Source organism: Heliconius melpomene, chromosome 5 (genome assembly GCF_056956725.1).
Source record: "Heliconius melpomene rosina isolate 202511_hmr_F chromosome 5, ASM5695672v1, whole genome shotgun sequence".
NCBI classification, from domain to species: domain Eukaryota; kingdom Metazoa; phylum Arthropoda; class Insecta; order Lepidoptera; family Nymphalidae; genus Heliconius; species Heliconius melpomene.
Window position 1 is genome coordinate 8,583,388 of NC_140393.1, and position 24,413 is coordinate 8,607,800.

General features: G+C 32.9%; 2 protein-coding genes across 3 annotated transcripts in view; one reads left to right on the forward strand and one right to left on the reverse strand.

Moving 5' to 3' along the window:
* LOC146539197 (SH2 domain-containing protein 4B-like) overlaps positions 1-1,737 on the forward strand; it is a 35,365-nt gene extending 33,628 nt beyond the window's left edge. Inside the window, exons 8-10 of the mRNA XM_085185559.1 lie at positions 367-474; positions 562-753; positions 1,054-1,737. Of these exons, the coding sequence (XP_085041685.1) occupies positions 367-474; positions 562-753; positions 1,054-1,151 (398 nt within the window). The 3' untranslated portion in view covers positions 1,152-1,737. The remainder of the gene's footprint in view (positions 1-366; positions 475-561; positions 754-1,053) is intronic.
* Positions 1,738-2,056: 319 nt separating this feature from the next.
* On the reverse strand, positions 2,057-23,035 carry LOC146539199 (cyclin-dependent kinase-like 1). 2 transcript variants are annotated; one of them, XM_085185906.1, is made up of 16 exons: positions 22,903-23,035; positions 17,347-17,398; positions 7,996-8,113; positions 7,710-7,850; positions 7,161-7,355; positions 6,742-6,911; positions 6,335-6,456; positions 5,886-6,063; positions 5,013-5,085; positions 4,741-4,809; positions 4,336-4,402; positions 3,743-3,810; positions 3,181-3,362; positions 2,935-3,044; positions 2,779-2,861; positions 2,057-2,508 (listed from the first exon to the last, which is right to left on the reverse strand). In XM_085185906.1, the coding sequence occupies exons 3-16, from the start codon at positions 8,074-8,076 to the stop codon at positions 2,464-2,466; spliced, it is 1,584 nt and encodes a 527-aa protein (XP_085042032.1). In that variant the 5' UTR covers positions 8,077-8,113; positions 17,347-17,398; positions 22,903-23,035; the 3' UTR covers positions 2,057-2,463. The 2 variants fall into 2 exon arrangements, with proteins under 2 accessions (XP_085042032.1, XP_085042031.1); XM_085185905.1 differs by lacking the exons at positions 17,347-17,398; positions 22,903-23,035 and adding an exon at positions 12,119-12,414.
* Positions 23,036-24,413: the final 1,378 nt, after the last annotated feature.

A 24,413-nucleotide genomic window follows, 5' to 3' on the forward strand; every position in this document is an offset into this window, starting at 1 on the left:
TACCGACTTGATCGGATTAATAAAATTGTTGTAGTTAGACATTCTGATATTCGAAAATTCGGATAATCGAAAGTAGGTAGAAAAACGGGTTATATGTATGAAGTACATATTGTTATGTATTTATTAATAAGAACAAGTACATAACAACGAAGATCAATGTTTATTAAGAAATAATTAAGAGATACATTTTCCGACATAATTATAATGTACTTATGTAACACTAATAATAATATAATTGGTAGCGATTGGTTGCCCGAATAAAAAAAACCGTAAAACTGACGGCCAGATATTCGAATTTTATAAACGACTGTTTTCCTAAAATAATGACAACGTTTAAGTATTATGATACTACTTGATAATTTACAGCTGGCAAGCCTCCCAATCGAGAAGCAGTATTGGAGTGGTTTAGAAATCATGAGCTAAAGCGAGGAGTGGGTTTGGATGAGAACGAAAAACCTGTTGAATGGTTTCATGGTAAGTATACATCTCATATAAATATTTTTAAATAGATCTGCTGTGGTCCTAACGAGTTCTAATCCTTCTATCCGTTTCCTTCCCCAGGTCTGATAACACGACCAGAAGCGGAACAGATCCTCACAAACAAACCGGAAGGTAGTTTCCTGGTGCGTATATCCGAGCGTGTCTGGGGCTACGCCATATCGTACCGCGCTGACCGCTGCAAGCACTACCTGATTGACGCCAGCGATGGTTACAGATTGTTGGGCGCTGGGCAGATTAGGCACGAGAGTTTAGGTGAGATTTCTTTTATTCTATTTCATTTTTAAAAAAATATTATACATTTGGTGTTTGTTTTTTTTTGCGTTTTTCCAATCCCCTTCCTCACTTTTCGCCCAACTCTTGGTAGTAGTATGCGTGTTGAGTGGCGGAACCCAACGCCGCGCTTTGCCTTGTCAATGGAGTGAGGAAAATGAAAATATTAAATACTAGCAATTCGTTACGATATTATTTGGTGATGTTTTCTATCGTCTTTTGTCTTTTTAATCTAGAACACTGTTACTAATAGATAAATAATTTAAAAATATATTATTTCAGCTGACCTCATCAATTATCACAAAAAAGTCACAATCACGGAGAGCGGCGGAGAGTTACTCACAGCGCCGTGTCTTCCCGCGCAAGCTCCTGTCGTGTAGCCGCCATCTTTTTGCTTTTTTTAGAAATAGGGACCATTTTAATATTCAGTCAATGTATTATTATTCATAGAAGTTATATATTATTCTTTTTTTTAAATTGAAATTTGACTTTCAATTTATTTTAAATTTGACTTTACTTTTAGTTATAATTTCGTATCTCTTTTAAGTTTTGTTAATTTCAATATATTTTTTCATTATTATTTTTTTTAGCTTTTCATGTATCCATCCAATGTTGAACAATTATACTCAGAATTAGTTTAGTAATTTTCACAAAATCTAAAGTTAATAAAACTTGGTGCTAATAATTTAGCTGTAATTTACATTTTAAAGTTCAATCAAAATCGGAGTAGCCGACATTTTTTAGCCGAGTTTAATCATTATTTATAAGGATACACCATTGGTTTTTATATTCAGTATTATTGAGAAAACCCTAGAGGGTTGAGGCAAAAACCAAAGTTGAATCTGGTTCGGAAATCTGCATTGCACTATTATCGCCGTCGATGCGTTATTTGAGCTGATGATTTTTGATCTTTTTTATTGTTTAGTCATTAACTGCCAATTAGATTAATAAAATATATTAAATTTATGTATTTTGTTTCATTTCCAGAAAAATCTTTTAGAACCTTAGTAATAAATGATTAAGTTTGTGTTAATGCTACTCAATAAAAATTCTCGTTAAAAAATATTTCCAAACAAAAATTTGGAAAAATTAAATGAAAAGTTTAGTAATCTGTATAAATAATTTAATGCGGCATGTATTCAAATATCGAACTATACAATGTTGATACAATATTTACAAACGTCACATATAAAATCACTATTTGCATAAAATTCATCTAAACTCGCTCATTTTAATAATCTCTAAATTTTCTTTATAAATTACTAACTAATGAGTATATATATAAATATTCAATTACGATTAATACTTAATTTGACAATTTTAAATATTATGTAAAATAAGATTTTTAGTATTCTAGACCAAGAACTTATATACTTTTATCATCGTCATCTTTGTGGAAAAAAAAAAAAATAAAATATATAATTTCCGCAATAAATAAATAAAAAGTAATATTCTAGTAATCTAAAAATATAATTTTACATGTTAAAATTCACAATGTCCCAACAACTTATTAAAAACTAAAACTCTCACTTGCATCTCAAATTGTCCACTTGAGATTTAAATATAATACTAATAAATTTAAATAGTTTTAACCTTTTTTCTTTAATAACACTATATTAAAAGATAACAAAATTAATTGAGCAAACAATAAATTTAATAATAGCTGGCTTTCCACAAGCCGTGTCCATATAGTCACATGTAGGGTAGATTTGTTGGTGTCCTCGACATTGGTGTTGTCTGTGAAATAATAAATTTTAATTATTAAAAGATTTATTTTATTTATTTATTTAAATTTGAAATCTAAATTATTATTTAAATTTATATAATATATATGAATATTCTTTTTGCAGCTTCACGCTCTATTCCTAGGAGCCTAAGTGTTAAGAGACTACGTTCTCCACTTTTCACCGATTTCTGGAGGTATTGCGTGTTGAGTAGCAAAGAAATTAGAATTAAAAAATATTTAGGTTCCTCGAGGGTTAATCAATATACATAAAAATAACTTACATTATTATTCCAAACGTCGTGTGATTTCACCGTGGTGTTGAAGAATGATGGTTTCTTAGCTTTCTTTATAGGGCTGTTACTAGCTGAAATTAATATATAATTATAAACCTTTTTTAATTAAGTTAAAAGTATCCTAATTCAAGTTTCATGATTTACCTCCAGGCACGTACGGCAATGAAAAATCAGGTATCATTTTTTTAGTCGTCTTCTTAGCAAGTGCTCGACCGCGAAGCAATTCATCTTCCATTATAATCTTGTTATTAACCCTGTACAAAAAAAATATACATTGAAAAATAATTAATATAAGTGCAGGTCAAAAATTTAAAGTACAAAAGAAGTTTTTGCAAAGGAAATTTGGAAACTACCTTTTATTTTTACAAATAAAAACAAAAACCGACTAACTTCTTAATATAAGGAGTACGTGGATAAGAATTGACGGGAACTGGGAAGTTTTGAAACGTCTCATCTATGGCTCTAGCCAGAGAGCGCGGCAGTGACGGCTTTGGCGGCGGTGCTGGTACATTTCCACTCGCCATTGAATCACCCATTGTGCTCGGTACTGCTGTACTCGTACTGGAGAGTATCTGGGGAATATATTCATGTATAAATAAGTCCGTTAGTCGGTTTGTCTATGCATTTGTGAATATATGGAGTATAGTAGCAAAGCATTGTCTTTCAAAGACATGTTAAAAAAATATATTTTTTATTAATACAGCGAGAAAGCTGCCTCAGCAGCAGCCCTCAGGTTGGCGAGCGCAGTGAATAGCTAGAAGCGAACTTTAGTATTTATGATATTTTTTTGGAATAAACTATTTCCAACAATGTTTAAAAAATCAAATTATTGTTTGTTTGTATTCTCACTCCATTAAAAATAATTATTATTATAACATCATATAGCAATAAATACTTGTATATGTAGTTAACAAAATGTAAATTATTCCAATAATAGTGTTATTAACAATACCCCGTCTATCTCGTGTGGTTGCGATGTTTTCTTGTCGGCACCTGTGGTCTCCATCTGAGCTTCAGTAGCTAAAAGTTCATATATTAGTAGCAGTTAATAAAATTAAGTGACGCACGAACAGCCGTAACCGCTGATGGTAGAAACGTGAAATATGGACAGATGTTTATTTTCAAGAGAGGAATTTGAAAAAATTTAACCCTGAAGGGGTGTAGAGGTTGAAAAATAAAAAAAGTAAGAAACAAAAATCTTTAAATCGGCACCAATTTTCACAAAATTTTAAATTTAAACTCTTAAAAATATTTAATTGAACACGTGGTTTCATTAGATTTCACTCCCTAAATTGAAAATAATCTCATAAATATATTTAATAAATATTCGTCTATTTCAAGCAAGTCATGGTGGCGCAGAGGCAGAATTGTATTCGTGACGGTTGTGGGTTGTATAAATAAAATTAATCTATTCATCTGGGTAATCACACAAACCACGACGTTGACTGGGTAACGGAGTGTTTTAATACTAGGTTCCCTCTGACGACCCTGCTATGCGGGAACTGAGTAGGTATTACTGTTTTATAGATATCTGTAAATACTTACACGGTGTATAGTTATAATCAATAAGAGATTCCCCCGCCGTGCTGCTCGTACGAGATCTGCTCTGATCCTAAAGGTAACAAAATATAAATAGTAGTACGTAGTACATAACAAATTTTTAAATACTAAGTATTTGAACAAATAATAGAACAGTTTTATTTATTACGGTAAAGGCGACAGTTGTGTATTCGATTTCCACTTAGAGCAATGATTGATGATTCAATATTTTTATTCCCTCGCAAAAGTAACGAGGCAGAGCGCGCCGTTAAGTTCCACCACTCAATATTGCAATACCTCGATAATACAACGGAAAGTGGGGGCGGCAGTGTTTTAATGGGAACAGAATGTTTTATCCTAGGTTCCCAGGTTCCCTGCTATTAGTGGGATACAACTTAAAGGACAACTTACAGCAATAATGTTTAACGTCCATTGCTGTCGAGGTTTGCCGGCGACGCGCGCTGTCGTTTGTGGAAGTGTCTGTACGTATATTAGAAAAAAAAATATTTTTATCGAGTAAACCAGATTTTATAGTTAATAAGTACGTACCTATAGTTTAAAATATATTGTGAATATCTTACGTTTAAAAACAAGTTAAAATTTATCTCTCAATTAATTATAATAAAAAAAAATCGTCAAGTGTCACAGATTACTGCTACAGAGTTAAAGTAAAAGATACTCACCGCTATTTCTTTGCCCAATTTCTTTCTTAGCTCTGCATTGAAACTCTCCGCAAAACCGTCGGCGACAAAGTATCTGCAAGAAGTATGCGCTATTGTTATCTGCGTGTGTTATTGATCTATATTTATTTCTCTTAGCTGCATGTTGTATCCCGCACACAGCAGGGTAGGTAAAGGGAACCTAGTGTTAAGACACTCCGATCTTCATTTTCCGCCGAATTCTAAAAGGCTTGCGTGTTGAGCGGCGGAAGCTAATCGTTGACTGCCTCTTTGGTCCTTGGGACCACCCAAAGTTTCAAAAATAATTGTCTATGCTTAGTGTAGAATAGCACTTACAAAAAAAGCAAAAAAAATATTATCTACATTATTAAATACGTGAAGCAAAAATTTTGGATAAGGGAGTATGAAATTAGGCACACTTATCTACCTATAGTTTATATGTAGTTGAAGTGCAGTCTAATCTATATATATAAAATCGAAAGGTCACTCACTCATCACGAAATCTCAGAAACTACAAGTGCTAGGAATCTCAAATTTTGTATAGGAGTTAGTTATAGGACGTAGGTGCTCGCTAATACGGGAATTTGTAATATTCAACTTCTAAGGGGTTGTTTTGGGGGTTGAAAGTTTGTATGAAACTTCGTTACTAATGACATTTGTCTTTGTCATTCGTTACTAAATGCTAGGAGTCTCAAATTTTGCATAGACGTCACTAGGACGTAGCCATGGAGACAGAAATTAATAATAACATAGTTCACGCGGGTGAAACCGCGAGCGGGTCGCTAGTAGTTTATATGTAATAGAAGGCAACGCGTCAACGTCTCCCCTAGAAACTCGTGAAACACTTAACGTCTACAATCTACAAACGTCACCCACTTGTGTCTCAACAGCGTGGACGCGCTGGGCCTCGCCCTCGGCTCGGTCCTCAAGCACGCGGCGAGCAGGTCGCGGGCGTGCGCCGCGCCGGGGAGAGTGGCGCGGGTGGTGCCCGCCGCCAGCGCTGCGCCGCCAGAGAGACGCGACACTACCTGCTGGTGGCGGGGTGCTAGCTTACCTAGGAAATAAATAAAATAATAAGTCCCAGGCGATCCCAGGATCGTCCAAGACTATTACGAGGCAAGAACGAATCAACGCGCCTTGACAGAACTGCTATATTTGTCAGAGCCTTACACTGATCATTTTTTCAGCTTTACGCTGTATTCCGCACTCTTAGACACTCTGGTTCCCACTTCTGGGGCTTGACCTTTGCCTACCCTGCTGTGTGTGGGATACAACTTGAAGATGAAAAAAAAAAAAAAACTACAAAAAAACACAAACAAACATACCAACTGTCTTGATAATTAGCGCTAGTTGATCGATATCGGAGTCTCCGGGGAACAGCGGGTCGCCGGTCAGCATTTCCGCGAACAAGCATCCGATTGCCCATATGTCTACTTCTGGACCGTACCTGTAAGATTTCATTATTTCATATAACTTCTGTAGCTTAATTTTTGCATTATGTTAGCTAAGTAAGGAAAAGGAAGGGAATAGTGGTAAATTTCTCTGCTTTCTAGTATCTAGTATCGTCGTATTAGTCGTTCATATCAAATTATTATATGGAATAAAAAAATATGGGAAGCATCTTTCGTATGGGGATTTAATACTAAAGTATATATCATACCTATATTTAAGAAAAATTGTTCCTTTATGTATGAATTTTCATATGAGAAATAAATAAATTGTCCCTATGTACCTATGTTCAGCGACCAGTAGTTCTGGAGCTCTATACCACCTTGTGGCCACGTACTCCGTGTAGGGCTCGCCGGGCGCCGCCAAGGCTCTCGCGAAGCCAAGATCACACAGTTTCACTATACCATTGTTTGAAACTAGGACATTTTCTGGTTTTACATCACGGTGGATGATCTGCAAATATAAATAAACTTGCGTTAAAGCCAGTCGTGGTGCAGGGGCATGATGATGGTTTCGAGTCCCACTTGATTAATATTATCATTTCAGCAAAGCAGTGAACAAAAGTGTCTGGATGGCAACGTAGTACCTTAACAGTAGGTGCCCAGGTTCCCTCTGCAAACCCTGCTAGGTGCGGGACACGTAATATTAATTAACATTTTTTATGTAAATATCAAAATTAAGTAAAACCATCATAATACTTACGGAATTTTGATGACAATAATCGATGCCCTTCAGTAGTTGGTATAAGTGTTTCTTGGCGGTGTCCTCTCCCAGGCCACCGGGGGACGCCTCTAGCTCGTCAAGCAGAGTGTGGTGCAGGTATTCAAAGACCAGGTAAAAGCGTCGCTTACGACGAAATACTTCGATCATGTTCACCAAATGATCATGACGCAGTTTCTAAAATTATATTTACAATTATCTTTTCACATAACTATACACTTATTACAAGGTATATTGCTTAGAAATGAATTTTAATATAAATTAATAGAGTTGAGAAAAGAAATAAAGTGTTTTTAATTTTATGTTCAACTAGTTGACCTATATGACCCTTACCACACTCAAAATTCAAAGTTAACCTGAGCTGCTTGGGCTACACATCAAATTTAATTTTTTTTGCGTTGAGCACTGTAACTCAACGCCGCACTTTATCCTTCAGACCGGGGAAAATACAACACAATAATTTCGCCAAGTACGGACGGCCTCCACAGTTACGAATGGCCAAGTATACATTTTTCTGACAACTCAACATACCTTTAACATTCTTATCTCCCTAAGTGCCATCTTCCTAACAGCTGCATCGTCTTCAGTTTCCAGGAACTTCTTTATAGCCACAAGTTGGCCGGTATCGCGACGCCGACATTTTAGCACCACCCCGTACGACCCCTCACCTACCTGTTCATGAAATAATATTTAAAAAAATATTGAACTCTGTGAACGAAAGAAGGGAATTCCTATATTAAATATTTACATTTTATTCAAATTTAAAAGATATTGCAATATTTTATTGCATTATGTTTTTATATAGAAGCACACTTACCACAGCCAATTGTTCATATTTATCCATGGCCCTGCTCCTAGGAGTGGAAGGGGAGATAGTGACACGACGCCGGCGGTCCATCGTTGTGGTCACAATAAAACATTGTCAATTAATAAACCTGTGAAAAACAAAATAATATTACTTAGAAGTCCCTATACCTTTTTTTGCTTTCCATTTTTTTCAGGTAGCTGGGCAGGCAGAGAGAACCTAGCGTTAAGAGAGTCTCCCACTTTCCACTCAATTTTTCGATACATTAGTTGAGTGCAGAACTCTACGTCATGTTTTATCTTGTAACTAGAGTGAGAAAATGAAAAGAATTCATTCCCACGAGCGGGATTGAACCGATGACTCTGAATCTGGATGGTCTAACGGACGGATGCTATAGCACGAAGCTATAAGGTTTAAGATTATATTACAAGCCTCATGAAAATATAAAAATTATTTATAGTCACAAAAAAATTATTAACTACACATTTCCATTATGAAATTTATAAAATGACAGAGGCCTTTGCGAGAACGATTTATATTTTTCATAATTCATGATATTAACGGTGGTAGAACCGATAAGAGTCAGAAGATTCTTGTGTCTTTACGTATTTTTATTATAAATATATACTTATATATTTTTTTTCCAACTTCATTCTGTATACTGCACATAGCTCCTGCTACGCAGAGGAAGTTAGTGCTAATACATTCCGCTTCCCACTTTCCGCCGAATTCTAATTCTGGGCACTGAAGTTAAAAACTTGACGTGCTAAAAAAGGTTCCCAGGTTAAACTAAGTAATAGATTTTGACCATTAAAGTTTAGTTTTAAATTTTAAAATAAATAATAATTAAAAATAAAGTTACAGTCATAAAAACACTTAATTCTATTCAGTAATTAAAGGAAATTAGAACAAAAACAATAAATGTTTAACAGGTTAATAAATAACTTATAACTTGAAGCTACCGTGCAGCTTATTCTTCCCACGGCGACTCTATAATTAGAGACAGAACAAATGACAGAGGTAAGTAAATGAAATTATTATGAAATATATTTCATAATATTGTTTTTTCAAATATTATTTAAATTAATAAAGAATATTTCGAATCCCTCATTTACGTTGAACATTAAATAATATTTTGAAACCTGTTATAATTTTAAAATATGATTTAATATAAAAATTGAATATTGTGCGATCCAAAAAAACTAGATCTTTTATCGACTTGCCTAAGGCCACAGGTTCAAAACCGTATATATACAAAATATAAAAATTGTGATCCATCAGCAATAACTCCTACATAGCCATCCTATCCTACCAAACTATAACCACCACCATCACCAGTCATCCAAGTAATAAAAGCATAATAACCTCGAAAGCACAGCATTTACTAGTTTTTTAATTCCAACGAATGTCAATACGTACGTCCGTGAGCATGTGTCGCCTTGTGTCAGCCATTTGTTAGTTGTTACTATTTCCGTTATCCTAATGGTATAACAACTTTGACATTGAATGAGCAAGGTCTGTAAGCTTTTTATTTTATTCATAAAGGCTGTTGTCGTAAGGTTACGTAATAAAAAAATATTTAATTTCCAATATCGTTGCGCCTTGAAATATCGAATAGGGACAAGCAACTTTTTTAGCGTTCACGCTGTATTCTGCGAACAGCAGGGTAGGCAGAGAGAACCTCGTGTTAAGATATTCCGTTCCCCATTTTACAACGAATCTGGTTAGATTTTGAAAATTATATTTAAAATCTGTATAGGAGCAGCAGAAGAGATCAGATTGTAAACATGGCTGATCTTCAAGAAATATAGGTAAAAAAAACTGAAACAAAAATCAGAACTTTTGAGGCACTCGTGAATATATAAAGAAAAATAAGCATAGTAAATTCAAGGCTACAGACCAACAAACAGTCGTATGTTTAAACATTATAAAAAATGTACCACCACCACCACGTTTGTCCCGTGTCCCATGGGGGCTGACGTGCAGGTAATGAGTCCCAGTCAATGTCAACGCTTAATAACTTTATTGCTATAAAATAGACTAGTATTTATGTTGAACATATAAATATATTATGAAAATCGTTCTTGTGAAGAGAAGTACATACACATAGATATGCAAATGAAAAGATCGTAGATTCAGTGCCGTTTGAGATAATACATATATGTCAATTGGGGAAGGTTTTTTCAAAATTATAAAAAAAATAAGGCGTTAAGAATCAAATATCTACCAAGGCATAATAAAAGATAATGTCTATCTAGATATGTCTGCTTAAATAGCTGGAAAAGCTACGGGAGGCAATTGGGTTCATCGATTTGGACAAAAAATATAATTTAATAATTAGTCTCCCAGGTTCTCTCTCCATGCTATGAGTGAAATACAGAGATAATCATATTTTCTTAAAATTATATTCCATTTCTATTCAAGATTCACCCAATATGTACTCAGAAACGACGATAATAATATTTCCACAATTAAACAGAATGAAATTATTAAAATTTTTATCGTCAAAAATGTGGCATTTTTAGTACTAAATAATTCAATACAATATCATTTAAATTCTTTCTAATACCATAATAAACTAAAAAATATATAAAAACAAAACAAATATTTAAAGTTCCATGCGGTTGCGTGACAGTGTCGTCTTTATAACCCAATGACGGCCGACTTCGCATCGCTATACAAATACTAAGGATCTATACATTTCTGCTGTCAGATTACTGCCTAAAGCACTTTAAAAGTAAACTGCAGTTTGCAACGTTGATTTAATATTAAAGAAAATAAATATATGGGTTTATAATGAAAAAATGCAGTTCCTTTTCTAGGCAATTCGTTCATCTGCATTTTTTTCAGGTTCACATTGTATCCCGCTATGTATGGACATTATGGAACCTAGGATCCTAGTATTAAGATATTTATGTTCCCCTACTTAGTTCTCTCTACGATTTCTTGAGGTAATACTTGTTGAGTTGCTGAACTCAAGCCACGCTTTTGCTCGCTAACACCACGAAATGAAAATATGAAATATTTAATTGCTTCAATTGGAAATCGAACCGACAACCTTTCCCATATACAGTCCCACTAAAAAAAAATAAAGCAACTGCTCGCAAAACATCGACAGCCATGATTAACGAGAGAAGGGGTGGGCTTATTTAAATGCCGATTGCTCTTTCCACAAATGTCTGATAGCCCCCCCCCCCCCCCTGCGTTTCACGTAAAAATTGTTAGAGAACAAAAGTATCGCGTGTCCCCTCCCCAGGTACGGTACCCGCTGGCATCGCAAGTAGTAATCAATAAAAATGTTGAGCCCGCTATATTTGGCTTTTGGATGCGACGTGACAGTTTTGGCAAATTTACTGCTGACTTTATAGTCCAAATAATCGATGGAGTACGTTTCTATAGAATGTCTTCAAAATGCAGTTTCAATAGTTTTCTCCTTACAATATCTTTTCTTTAAAATATTTAAGCAAGGAAAGGTATATAGAATATTTTCAAAGTGTAATTCCAAACTTAGTAAAGAAAAATATTACTTAAAACTCGTACGAGAGGTGCGGATTCAAATCTCGCTACGTTCAATTTTTTTATACATTTTCTTAATAAGTATACAAGGCTTATAGAAGCCTACATTAACATTATACACTTTTCCGGTATTTGATATATCGACAACCTCTATATTTGGTAGACTTAAATTGTCTTAGATACAATGATAATATGTTCTATATAACATCGTATATCTCTATAACGATTACAATATAATTATAAGCAATATTTCTAAGTTGCCAAAATTAGCAAACACTATTAAAATAATAAAAATACTAAAAATAGCTGTGTTCTTATTTTTTAATATATTTCCGGTTAACTGGGCTGTGGAGTGTCTTAACACTAGGCTCCCTCTGCCTAGCCTGCTTCATGTAGAATACACAGTGAAAAAAATATGAACAATCAAAGTCTATATAGGAGAAATAAAAAATCGCGACTCCTTCAAATATAACCACATCAAAATTATTAAAAGGCCATCGAAATATTGGCGAAATTTGACCCGCACAACGAACCAAACATCTACCGCATATCTATCTAATAAAGAATAAGTCGTAAAACCACGAAACAACCTTGTAAAAAACATCACGTGCCAACTCACATTTCTGAACATTTCCTTTCCACATTAACCATTTATCACTTTTATGTTAACTTGAATTTCAAGTACACAGGTTTCAATTATAAAATCATCAATTATAAAATTCATTAATGAATAGAAATTTCAATTTCACTTAAATATTTTCACTATAAGCGATTCGCAAATAAAGCAACGGAAAGTTCATTTTAAACGGATGTAACGATAAAATTAACGGCCGTTAAGACTTTACAGATTAAATTCAAAAGTTCGTGATAGCGTAGTGCGCTACGCCGTAGCGATTTCCGCGAGCAGCTACGAGCGCGCGGTAACGAAGACTGACACCGAGTTATGATGTAAGTGCGTTCCGTACTTAGGCTTACCAATCCTTTACTAAATCATAAATGTATTATTTTCTTGTATTATAGATTTTATTAATGTAAGTCAAATTCACAATTTTACATTTTTAATTTATAATTTTAAAGTTTTAGTTTTAAATCTAAAATTTGTAGTTTTAACTCCAAATTTTTATTTTTGGTTTTAACGTATTTTGAGCTCAAGTCATCAAATTTACGAAAATAATAGTATTTTATATGGAAGAAAATAATCTTGTAAAGTTAAAAGTAGAGTAAAGTGTCTCATTCAATTTAAATAGTAATAGAGGAATACAGTATTATTAATTTTAAATATTAATAATACATATCATTCATAATATTAAAAAAAGTATTAATTTTGACTTAAAATTTGGTATGTAATAAATAGCGAGTTCAAAAACTCAGGACTTGTAAGAAGATTTTAATATTGATGATAAAACGATTGCTGAAATTGCTTTATTTATTAAAATATATTATTTCGCATTGAAATTATTTATTCGAGATACATTCTAAGTGGAACAGGTGTTAATAAAAAATTAACATGAGTTTACAACAGGTGCAAAAGAATGCCCTGGTTTCCGTTCAGTTAAAATTTTATATATTTACAGTTAATCGTGTTATTTTAGTCAATATAGTTATAGGAATTTCGTAGTATCTATCTATACTAATATAATAAAGCGGAAGAGTTTGTTTGTTTGTTTGAACGCTAAGATCTCTGGATCTACTGGTCCGATTTACTATGTCTTTGCTTTGTATGAAAGCTACATTCTTCAGGAGTGCTATAGGCTATATAACATTACATTACACATATATACTAATATTTTAAAATACTTTCTAATTTGACATGCAATTTATTTGGCCATGTTAATAACAACCGTCGCGTTGCTACGCAACCATTACCGCGACATTTTGACATTCATTCTTATGAAAATAAATATAACAATCACTTTTAGCATTTTATCTACATTGAAATTATAGTTTACTGTATTATATTCTAATAAATAATTAAGGAGATGTCACTGATTCCAAATGACCTAGCCTTCGGGCGGCATAGTATGAGTATGACCGACGCGAACGGGCAGATGACGTTGACGGTTTTGTAAATTTTCGAACTTTATTTGCTGTTTATAATTAACTAGCGGACCTCGACGCGGCTACGCCTGCTTGAAATATAAGAATATAATTTGTATAGAAATATAATTTCAATGTAGATGAAATTATATTTCTATACAAATGCTAAAAGTGACTATTATATTTATTTTCATAAGGATGACGAATATCAAAATGACGCGGTAACGCGGAACGCGGTCGCGTAGCGACGGCGGTTGTTATTAACATGGCAGAATAAATTGCATGTCAAATTAGAAAGTATTTTAATTTATTAGTATATATGTGTAATGTAATATTATATAGCCTATAGCACTTCTGAAGAATGCAGCTTTCATACAAAACAAAAACAAAGTAAATCGATCCAGTAGATCCAGAGATCTTAGCGTTCAAACAAACAAACAAACAAACAAACAAACAAACTCTTCCGCTTTATTATATTAGTATAGATTTAAAATACATTATGGTTCTCTTCTTATTGTATTTGATATTATTGGCAAAAATTATCCTTTTAGGTAGTTTTTAGGTACTTTTTCTAACATTAAGAATATCCTTTAGTTACTTTTACTTCATATGTTGGTTATTCTTATTATTCTTTTTGATTATTTAAGCTTATATTTTCTTACTAATTCTATTGAAAACTGAAAATAATATATTTAATAAATATTCTTATAGTTTAAGCAGGCGTAGCCGCGTCCGGGTCCACTAGTACTAATATAATAAAGCTGAAGAGTTTGTTTGTTTGTTTGAACGCTAAGATCTCTGGATCTACTGGTCCGATTTACTTTGTTTTTGTTTTGTATGAAAGCTGCAAGCTGCTTCAGAAGTGCTATAGGCTATATAACATTACATTACACATATAAACTAATATATTTTAAAGTACTTTCTAATTAGACATACAATTTATTCTGCCATGTTAATAACAACCATCGCGTCGCTACGCAACCGTTACCGCGACATTTTGATATTCATCCTTATGAAAATAAATATAATAGTCACTTTTAACATTTTATCTAGATTGAAATTATATTTCTATAGAAATTATATTCTTATATTTCAAGCAGGCGTAGCCGCGACCGGGTCCGCTAGTAACTTCATATAGTGGAAAACGTAAGTAACGCTTTCTATTTAGCTTTTGCCTTGTGAGTAAATTTTTCGTTGTTCTTATGTTATCCGATAATGTTGAAAGTTTTTAGAATGCAGCAGCTATAACTGTGGGAATCAAACATTTCTGTTTTTAATTTATTGTGATGAAATGAATGTTCATGAAACATGAAACGTTCCTGCTACGTAAATCGTTAATAGATATATTACTCAATGGCTGAAAACACAAGAGCTACGTACCATAGAATACAAAAAAAATAGACTCTATGGGAAATAGGGAAGTAGTAAGAGATGAATCCCCACGGGATTCTACGGGAACGGGAAAAAATAGGATTTTACGTTTTGTATTTCATTATCAAAAACAAAAAGTGCATTTCTAAGGAACTGCAATCACATTTGAGTCTCGTTAGCCACTACCACGAGTAAGGCGGTTAGCTAGCCGGGCGACGACAGTTGAACGACCGGTCGCGTGCGACCGCGGTCAAGGGGGTGGCCAGAGGAACATTGCATGCACAATCTTTAATCGAATTCTATTAAATTCGTATATTTTTCAGTCGGTTCATTTGCTAGTATTTGGATTTTGCTTCATTATTGGAAATTGGAAAGGATAAATGATACAGTTTAGAACAGATAACATAGATTTTATATGAGCTTTTCTAACTGCAAATTTTCATTACGAAATAATAAATTTATACGTAACGAACTTACGACTATATGAAGTGTTTTCTGGTAAATCTTTTATTTTTATTGCGGTATGGATGTATCCACTTTTCTCATTTTAATTTGAGAATATTATGTTGTTATTGTTCTTGTTAGGTACGATACTCGTTATTTATAAAATACAATTGCTATAAAAATATATTGTTACTAGTGGACCCGGACGCGGCTACGCCTGCTTGAACTATAAGAATATTTATTAAATATTATATAATATATTTATTTTTATAAGGATGAATATCAAAATATAATTTCATTTTTGGTGACGTTTTCTTAAAACAACAAAGAAACTTTGGAAACCGTTGCTTAGCAACGACGGTTGTTATTAACATGGCAGAATAAATTGCATGTCAAATTAGAAAGTATTTTAATTTATTAGTATATATGTGTAATGTAATGTTATATAGCCTATAGCACTTCTGAAGAATGCAGCTTTCATACAAATCAAAAACAAAGTAAATCGATCCAGTAGATCCAGAGATCTTAGCGTTCAAACAAACAAACAAACTCTTCCGCTTTATTATATTAGTATAGATAGAAAGTATAGATTTAATATTTATTTTGTCTTGACAAAATCCACTGCCTAGAATGCAATGCCTAGAAAACTTTGGCGAAAAGTAGGAAAGGAGTGTTTTATAACATGCTGTATTCGATATACAGCGTGAAGCTGATAAAAAAAAATTGTATTATTTATATAACTTACTAGTGGACCCGGACGCGGCTACGCCTGCTTCAACTATAAGAATATTTATTAAATATATTCATGAAATTATTTTTAATTCTCAATAGAATTAGTAAGAAAATATAAGCTCAAATAATCAAAAAGAATAATAAGTAGATACACATTATTAGAAAAAAATATCTGAGTTATTGAAATGAACTAACAAAATGATTAAAAGTAACTAAAGGATAGGTATTCTTAATATTAGAAAAAGTACCTAAAGTTTTCCGTACGTGCGTACATAGATATCGACTCTACGAAATAACTAAATATTTCTCTCTATTAAGCAGGATAATTTTAGCGGGCAATATAAAATAAAATAAGAAGAGAATCAATGTGTATTTTAAATTAATTATAAACAACAAATAAAGTTCGAAAATGTATGAAAATTTATAAAACCGTCAACGTCATCTGCCCGTTCGCGTCGGTCATACTGTGCCGCCCGCTAGGTGGCTAGGTCATTTGGAATCAGTGACATCTCCTTAATTATTTATTAGTATGTTATACAGTAAACTATAATTTCAATCTAGATAAAATGCTAAAAGTGACTATTATATTTATTTTCATAAGGATGAATATCAAAACGTCGCGGTAGCGGTCGCGTAGCAACGACGGTTGTTATTAACATGGCAGAATAAATTGCATGTCAAATTAGAATGTACTTTAAAATATATTAGTATATATGTGTAATGTAATATTATATAGCCTATAGCATTTCTGAAGAATGCAGCTTTCATATAAAACAAAAACAATGAAAATCGGACCAGTAGATCCAGAGATCTTAGCGTTCAAACAAACAAACAAACAAACAAACAAACTCTTCCGCTTTATTATATTAGTATAGATAACTACGACTGATAACATTAATCTATTAAATTACAGAGTAGGCAAAGGCAACCTAGTGCTAAGACAACTTAACTCAACGCCGCGCTTTTGCCTTGGTACCAAAGCGAAGAAATGAAATTATTAATAAACAATAATTCATTCCCCCACGTGGGGATCGAACCCACAACCGTCACGTTATAGGCACACGCTTCTAATTTCCTCTATATTACTCTTTATTACCAAATAGAAAATTACTACATCAACTATAACGAGTTACGAAACCAGGGCAAACAACTAGTCAGAGTGTAATTAGTCTTAGTAGAAAAAAGTCTAAGGCTAATACAAAATTGCGCTACGCCCGCCGTCTCAGAGTCGAGCTAATGTTAGCTAAATTACTGTAAAATTACCTTTAAAATTACTCCTGAACTTTTCCACTGCGGCTTATCGCGTTCTGCTGACCTTAAACGAAATACAATAATTGCATGACTGATTACAAACTATACTTTTGTAATATATGATTTTGTATAGAAATGAATAGAAATAGTAATTACACTATATTAGTAAATACACTATTTTTAATGTAAATTCCATTAAAGTTTCATATATAGGTGCATATAGTTTTTTTTTTTAGTTTCACTCTATATCCCGCACGTAGCGGGTTAGGCAAAGGTAACCTGGGAACCTAGTGTTAAGAACATTCCGTTTCCCATTAAGACGCTTCAGTTCCCCACTTTTCATTGAATTCTTATAATTAGACACTTGTAGTAAATTAAATTCGTATTATTAACACTATTAATATTAGAAACAACCTAGTTTGCTTTAAAGCAAGAAATTCCTACTTTTCATATATTTTTTATGCTCTATACATTATTTCATCAATGATTTATTATGTCATTTCCGTAGCGCTCGTTACGCAGTATATTGCATACCGTAGATCGGCCGTCCACCGGAGTGACGTTTTACATAACAAAATATGATAAAATCTACCCTCATTCGTATTAAGTAATGGCAATTTAAAGCTAATTAGTTGCCGCTACGCCATTAAATTAAATAAATGCATATTTAGAAATATTTTAATCATCACTAAAATAATATTAACATATTTCTTAATATATGTTCTTAATCTTATACTCGTACATGATTAAAAATGAATATATTTAAAAAAAACAATCCATGCCGCGCTTTGCCTCGTTAATAGAGCGAGGGATTGAAAATACATATAAAAATACATTTATTACATAGAAAATACATTTAAATACTTAATTTCCCACAATGGGAATCGAACCCACAACCGTCTTGTTTCAGTCACATGCTTGTGCCCTAGCGCCAGGAGGGCTTAAATTAAAATATAGATTATATTATATTATAAAAAATACGCACATATTTTTTTCTATTTATTTACAGGCATAGTCCAGTTTCGAAAAGTCATAAATAAAGTAAAGTGGTCTCTATTCTCGCACAAAATAACACGCTTCTATTATGAAACGTGATAGCGATCTCCTTTACGGGAAGGAGCAACGACCTACGTTATGCATGTATATATAAAATACTAGCCACCTGCCCTGTCTTTACTTGACAAAATATGATCATTTTCGGGTTTAAATACGGCTCTTCTATTAAGACAAATATACTTGGAAAAAAATAGAATAGATAAAGAAATTAGTGGCCGTAGTGGCGCACAGTATATAAGCATGATATTGTCAACGCGACGATTGTTAGATCGATTTCCACTCGGACAAATTAAACAATTAATAATTTAATTTCCTCGATCTGGTAACGAGGCAGAGAGTGGCGTTAAGCTTCGCCACTCAACACGCACTGCCACTAATTCCGCGGAAAGTGGGGAACGAAAGTCTCTTAATGGGAACTGGGTGGTTCCTATGTTCCCAGATTTGCTGTGTCCTCCTATGAGCATAATACAGCGCACACAAGCTATAAACATTGATTTATCTATACTAATATAATAAAGCGGAAGAGTTTGTTTGTTTGTTTGTTTGTTTGTTTGTTTGTTTGAACGCTAAGATCTCTGGATCTACTGGTCCGATTTTCATTGTTTTTGTTTTGTATGAAAGCTGCATTCTTCAGAAGTGCTATAGGCTATATAACATTACATTACACATATATACTAATATATTTTAAAGTACATTCTAATTTGACATGCAATTTATTCTGCCATGTTAATAACAACCGTCGTTGCTACGCGACCGCTACCGCGACGTTTTAATATTCATCCTTATGAAAATAAATATAATAGTCACTTTTAGCATTTTATCTAGATTGAAATTATAGTTTACTGTATAACTTACTAATAAATAATTAAGGAGATGTCACTGATTCCAAATGACCTAGCCTACGGGCGGCACAGTATGACCGACGCGAACGGGCAGATGACGTTGACGGTTTTATAAATTTTCATACATTTTCGAACTTTATTTGTTGTTTATAATTAATTTAAAATACACTTTGATTCTCTTCTTATTTTATTTGATATTGCCCGCTAAAATTATCCTACTTAATAGAGAGAAATGTTTAGTTATTTCGTAGAGTCGATATCTATGTACGCACGCACGGAAAACTTTAGGTACTTTTTCTAATATTAAGAATACCTATCCTTTAGTTACTTTTAATCCTTTTGTTAGTTCATTTCAATAACTCAGATATTTTTTTCTAATAATGTGTATCTACTTATTATTCTTTTTGATTATTTGAGCTTATATTTTCTTACTAATTCTATTGAGAATTGAAAATAATTTCATGAATATATTTAATAAATATTCTTATAGTTGAAGCAGGCGTAGCCGCTTCCGGGTCCACTAGTACTAATATAATAAAGCGGAAGAGTTTGTTTGTTTGTTTGTTTGTTTGTTTGTTTGAACGCTAAGATCTCTGGATCTACTGGTCCGATTTACTTTGTTTTTGTTTTGTATGAAAGCTGCATTCTTCAGAAGTGCTATAGGCTATATAACATTACATTACACATATATACTAATATATTTTAAAGTACATTCTAATTTGACATGCAATTTATTCTGCCATGTTAATAACAACCGTCGTCGCTACGCGACTGCGTTCGTTACCGCATCATTTTGATATTAATCCTTATGAAAATAAATATAGTAGTCACTTTTAGCATTTCATCTAGATTGAAATTATTTCTATAGAAATTATATTCTTATATTTTAAGCAGGCGTAGCCGCGTCCGGGTCCGCTAGTTATGTATAAGATACAGCCACAGTCATGGCCTATACAATGAGTGTAATATTCTGTTCGAAATAAAAGAAATATAAAAAGTATAAATAAAAAAATAATAATTCTAATATTTTTCAAACAAAAAGTCTACTTATATTTATAGCTTTAATTATTACGTGCATTTTTTTTATTATCAAAATGATAGGTCCATTTTGGTTCTACCTACCTAAGGTATATAGACAAAGTCGCGCTGAAACCTAATACCTAGCATAATTGTTTGTCCAAACCAAACGAGTGCTCTTACTTCCTTTTAAAAGATTAAATTAATAAGCAAATAAAAAAAAAAATATTTACAATATATTTTTAGTTAGCATTACACCTTAATAGGTTAACACTAAGTTCTATTTTACGGTGGCCATTGTGAATCTATGAGTTACATTGTACTGAGAGTATTTAATTGCTTGCAATGTTTTGTCTACTTCAGGGATTTTCAAATGCAGATCTAAAGGTATATTATATATTTTAATAATTGTAAATGAAATAGATCAATATAAGAAAAAAACTTTTGGAGTTTTACTTTAAGAGTTTTTATAAAAATGGCTGAATTTTTTTGAAAGATTTTCTGTTTATTGTATAATCGGTTTCTAAAAATCGATAAGAAAATAAGACGTGGGTTCAATGCTCAATCGTGGAACAACTTAACACGCAATGTATCGAATTCGGGTGAAATGTACAGTACCTACATATTAATTGAAAAAAAAAAACCAACGAAACCGCCATGAAGAAAATAAAATATTCATAAATTCCTCACCAAATTTACTTCACATAATGAAACATCTCCATAATATTTTTTACGTTTTAAAGTATTTCCCAACGCTTGGGAAAGAAAAATACAAATATTTTTTAGAAAACATATACAAACTTTAAACGTTCCAAGAGGCGTGGGTTCAAATCCCGTTACATTTACAACTTTAATATGTTTTCTTCATATAACTTTCACACTAGCACTAATTGGCCACGCCTGACACTCGCCACAAAGTTGCTGACAATGTGTCCATTATCAGTTCTCGGTAGCGTGGTGTAAAAGGCTTCAATAACGCCAGCTAGCTGATACAAGCTTCTCTGAACTCTATCGAACTTTGATATTATGTTACCGAGAAACACTTGTAGTGTTGAATTAGTAAGCTTTTACTTATCGATATTTTTATGGCGTTAGTTCGTACCTAAGTATGTGCATGAACTTGTAGAATATAATATGTCATTTCTTCGAGTGGGAATGGTACCCACGACCTGTCGTGTTTACAATCACGCGCTTGTGCCAGCACGACGACCGGCCTCCTTTGTTACCGTAAGAATTTTGTACGATTCTCTAACGTTAAAGTAGAAACGAAAACAACGGAGCTAAAATATAAATATTGGTTGGATATATCCTTTTTTTAAAACCGTTAAGGATAGAATGATATATAAGTAAAAAATAGTCTAAATTGCACTAAGTAGATTCTAATTTTTTAGCATTTCGTTGTATTCTGCATATAACAGGGTAAGCAAAGGGAATCTAGTGTTAAGATACTCCGTCTCCATAAACCGCCCAATTTTCGACACATTGCGTGTTGAGAGGCGTAACTTAACTCCACAACTTGATATAAAATATTCATCAATAAATATTAAATAACAATATTCATTCATCGAATTATAATATCGAAGAAGAATCATAACATCAATAGACTATATACACCTATTCCCCGATTTACACGGTAGTTACGTTCTTGAGGAAACCGTGTAAATCGAAAATTAAATATTTTCAAGTCAAAACCGTGTAAATCGAAAAGTTTGCAGAAAATGCATAATTTTGCTATTTAACAGTTGTGATTTTTTTCAATATTTTTAGGTGTACACAGAAATAAAAATCACTCGAAGTTATTTGTGCCGATTCCATGTTTGAAGTATATATAAAGATATATTTACATTATGAGAGATGGTAATAAAATCGGTTATTAACAATTGCTTCGAATTTTTGTAAACTTCTTCATATTGAGTCAAGCAGCGATTTATGACACGATGTGTACACAGCGCACGCGTCAATCACAGTAGCATTTAGTAGAGTGCGATAAAAACAAAAAAAAACTTATTTTGGAATATTTGGAAAACCGTGTAAAAGCGAAAACGTGTAAAAAAAGTACCGTGTAAATCGGGGGATAGGTGTATTTATAAATACTCTATTCAGACCAGAGACCAGAGAGTCCACTAAAAATAAAAAAAAACATAAAAAATTATGAGTATACAGTAAAACTAGAACGAGAACTGGATATCGGAAGTGACGGCTCGCGGGCCGCTCACTTCCGGCGCCTGGTTGTAAGTGTGCCACCACGTTACACCTACATATATATATATATATGTGATTTTGTGAAAATGACATATTTATTATACTTTTAAACAGTTAGGATTTAAGTTAAGCGGCCGACAAAAGGGTGTGACTTTAACGCGACGGTTGTGAGTTCGATCCCCACTCGAGCAAGTGAAATATTTGTTTACGTTTATATTTCCATCTCTTCGCTCGTTGGGAGCTCTCTCTGCTCGAAGGTTGGGAGGTAAGTGGGAAGCGGAGTGTCTTAACACTAAGTGTTAAGAACTTAGAAGTTAACTGTTAAATTTATTGTATACCTTAAGTCACATGTAGGCAAGCGTTTACTTATTTTAACATGTTTATACAAAACGAGAAATGAAACAAGAACGACCACAAAAAAATGAAATGGTAATAAAATAGAAATACATACCAAATAATAGTAAAAACTTGAATGAAAACTCCTCAAAATATCCTTTATATTTTAATATTTGATAAAAAATATATATTTGAAATCTCGTGAAAATAAAATTTCACCTCAGTCACACGCTAACTGTCAATTTTGGAACATTTTTTTGGAATGTCAATTTGGGGGGAAATCAATGTGTTGTAACGTGCCAGTGTCATTCCTATATACGTCTACAGATTAAAAAACATAGCCTAAATATATTTTTGCCATAATTAATAATAATAAAAAAACTGTTATTTCAATAGTATTATTTATTTAGAATATAACTTCAAATATTAGATATTAGAAAAATTAAAAAATAACAAAATATAAATAAAGAAAAATCTAAAAAAAAGTGCACAGTGCAAGTGTAAAATTATACGAGTTCTTTTTATTAATTCATTTTTTTTTCATTACTTTCACATAAAAAAATAGAACGAATTGGGTTCAAAATAGTTAGTGGAGATCAAACTCACAACCATTCCGCTCATAGTTAAACAATACCCCACTACGCCATAACTCCCTATAATATATTTACTTTCTGAAGTTTACAAAAAATGGTAAGTTCATTTTTTGTACTTATTTAGAAAACGTGTGGAATAACACTTGAAAAATATTAAAAAAGGACTTGTATTGTTTTAGTGACGAACCCTAAATGTCATTGTTGTAACACATGTTGGGTTTCTTTCATTCGTAATGTTCTTTCTATGCATTTTTTTAGCTTTACGCTATATAGAGGTACAGAAGGAGTAGACTTTCTTTCCATGAGCGTATCTGATATTTTCTGAATGGGACCTGGACTTTAGCTTTGAACAGATATGTTCCTGTAAATGTTGTTGTGTTAAATTTGTCACGCAAATTTTTTATTTGAAAAATCTTTAGGGTATACCAGACTATTTTGGGCTAGGTACGGATCAACCCCCCCACCCCATTCCTAACCCCATGTCCGATTCTTACTCTCCGCCCAGTTTTGAAAACAATACGTGTTGATTGGTGAGCTACTTTGTTTTGGTATCAAAGCAAAGAAATGAAAATAATTCATTCCACCGAGCTGGAACCGAACCCACGTCAGTTTATTCCACAGCGTCACGACGGCGAAATTCCAATAGTAAAATCACAAACACACAACCCTCTTTCCCGCAACGTCAGTAATATCTAAATAAACTGTTACATCACGCCAATGAAGCCAATTGGTTCGTATGACGCTTTTTAATTGAGAACAACGAGGCAAGTGACCCGCACAAATGAATATACACTTGCTGTGTACCCTCTTGCGTTTGTTTAGACGACTTTTTGAATTATACGGTTTATTTTGTGATAAATTATGGAGTCTTGGTTGATAGATTGTAATATTCTTATTTATTTTTTTTATATAAATCTTAATAATTTGTTTGACACTGTTTTTCTAGTTTTTTCTCAGATCGAATAGTTAAATTATGTCCATGCCGTATCCTACACATATCAGGGTATGCTGACGAAACCTGGGAACCTAGTAT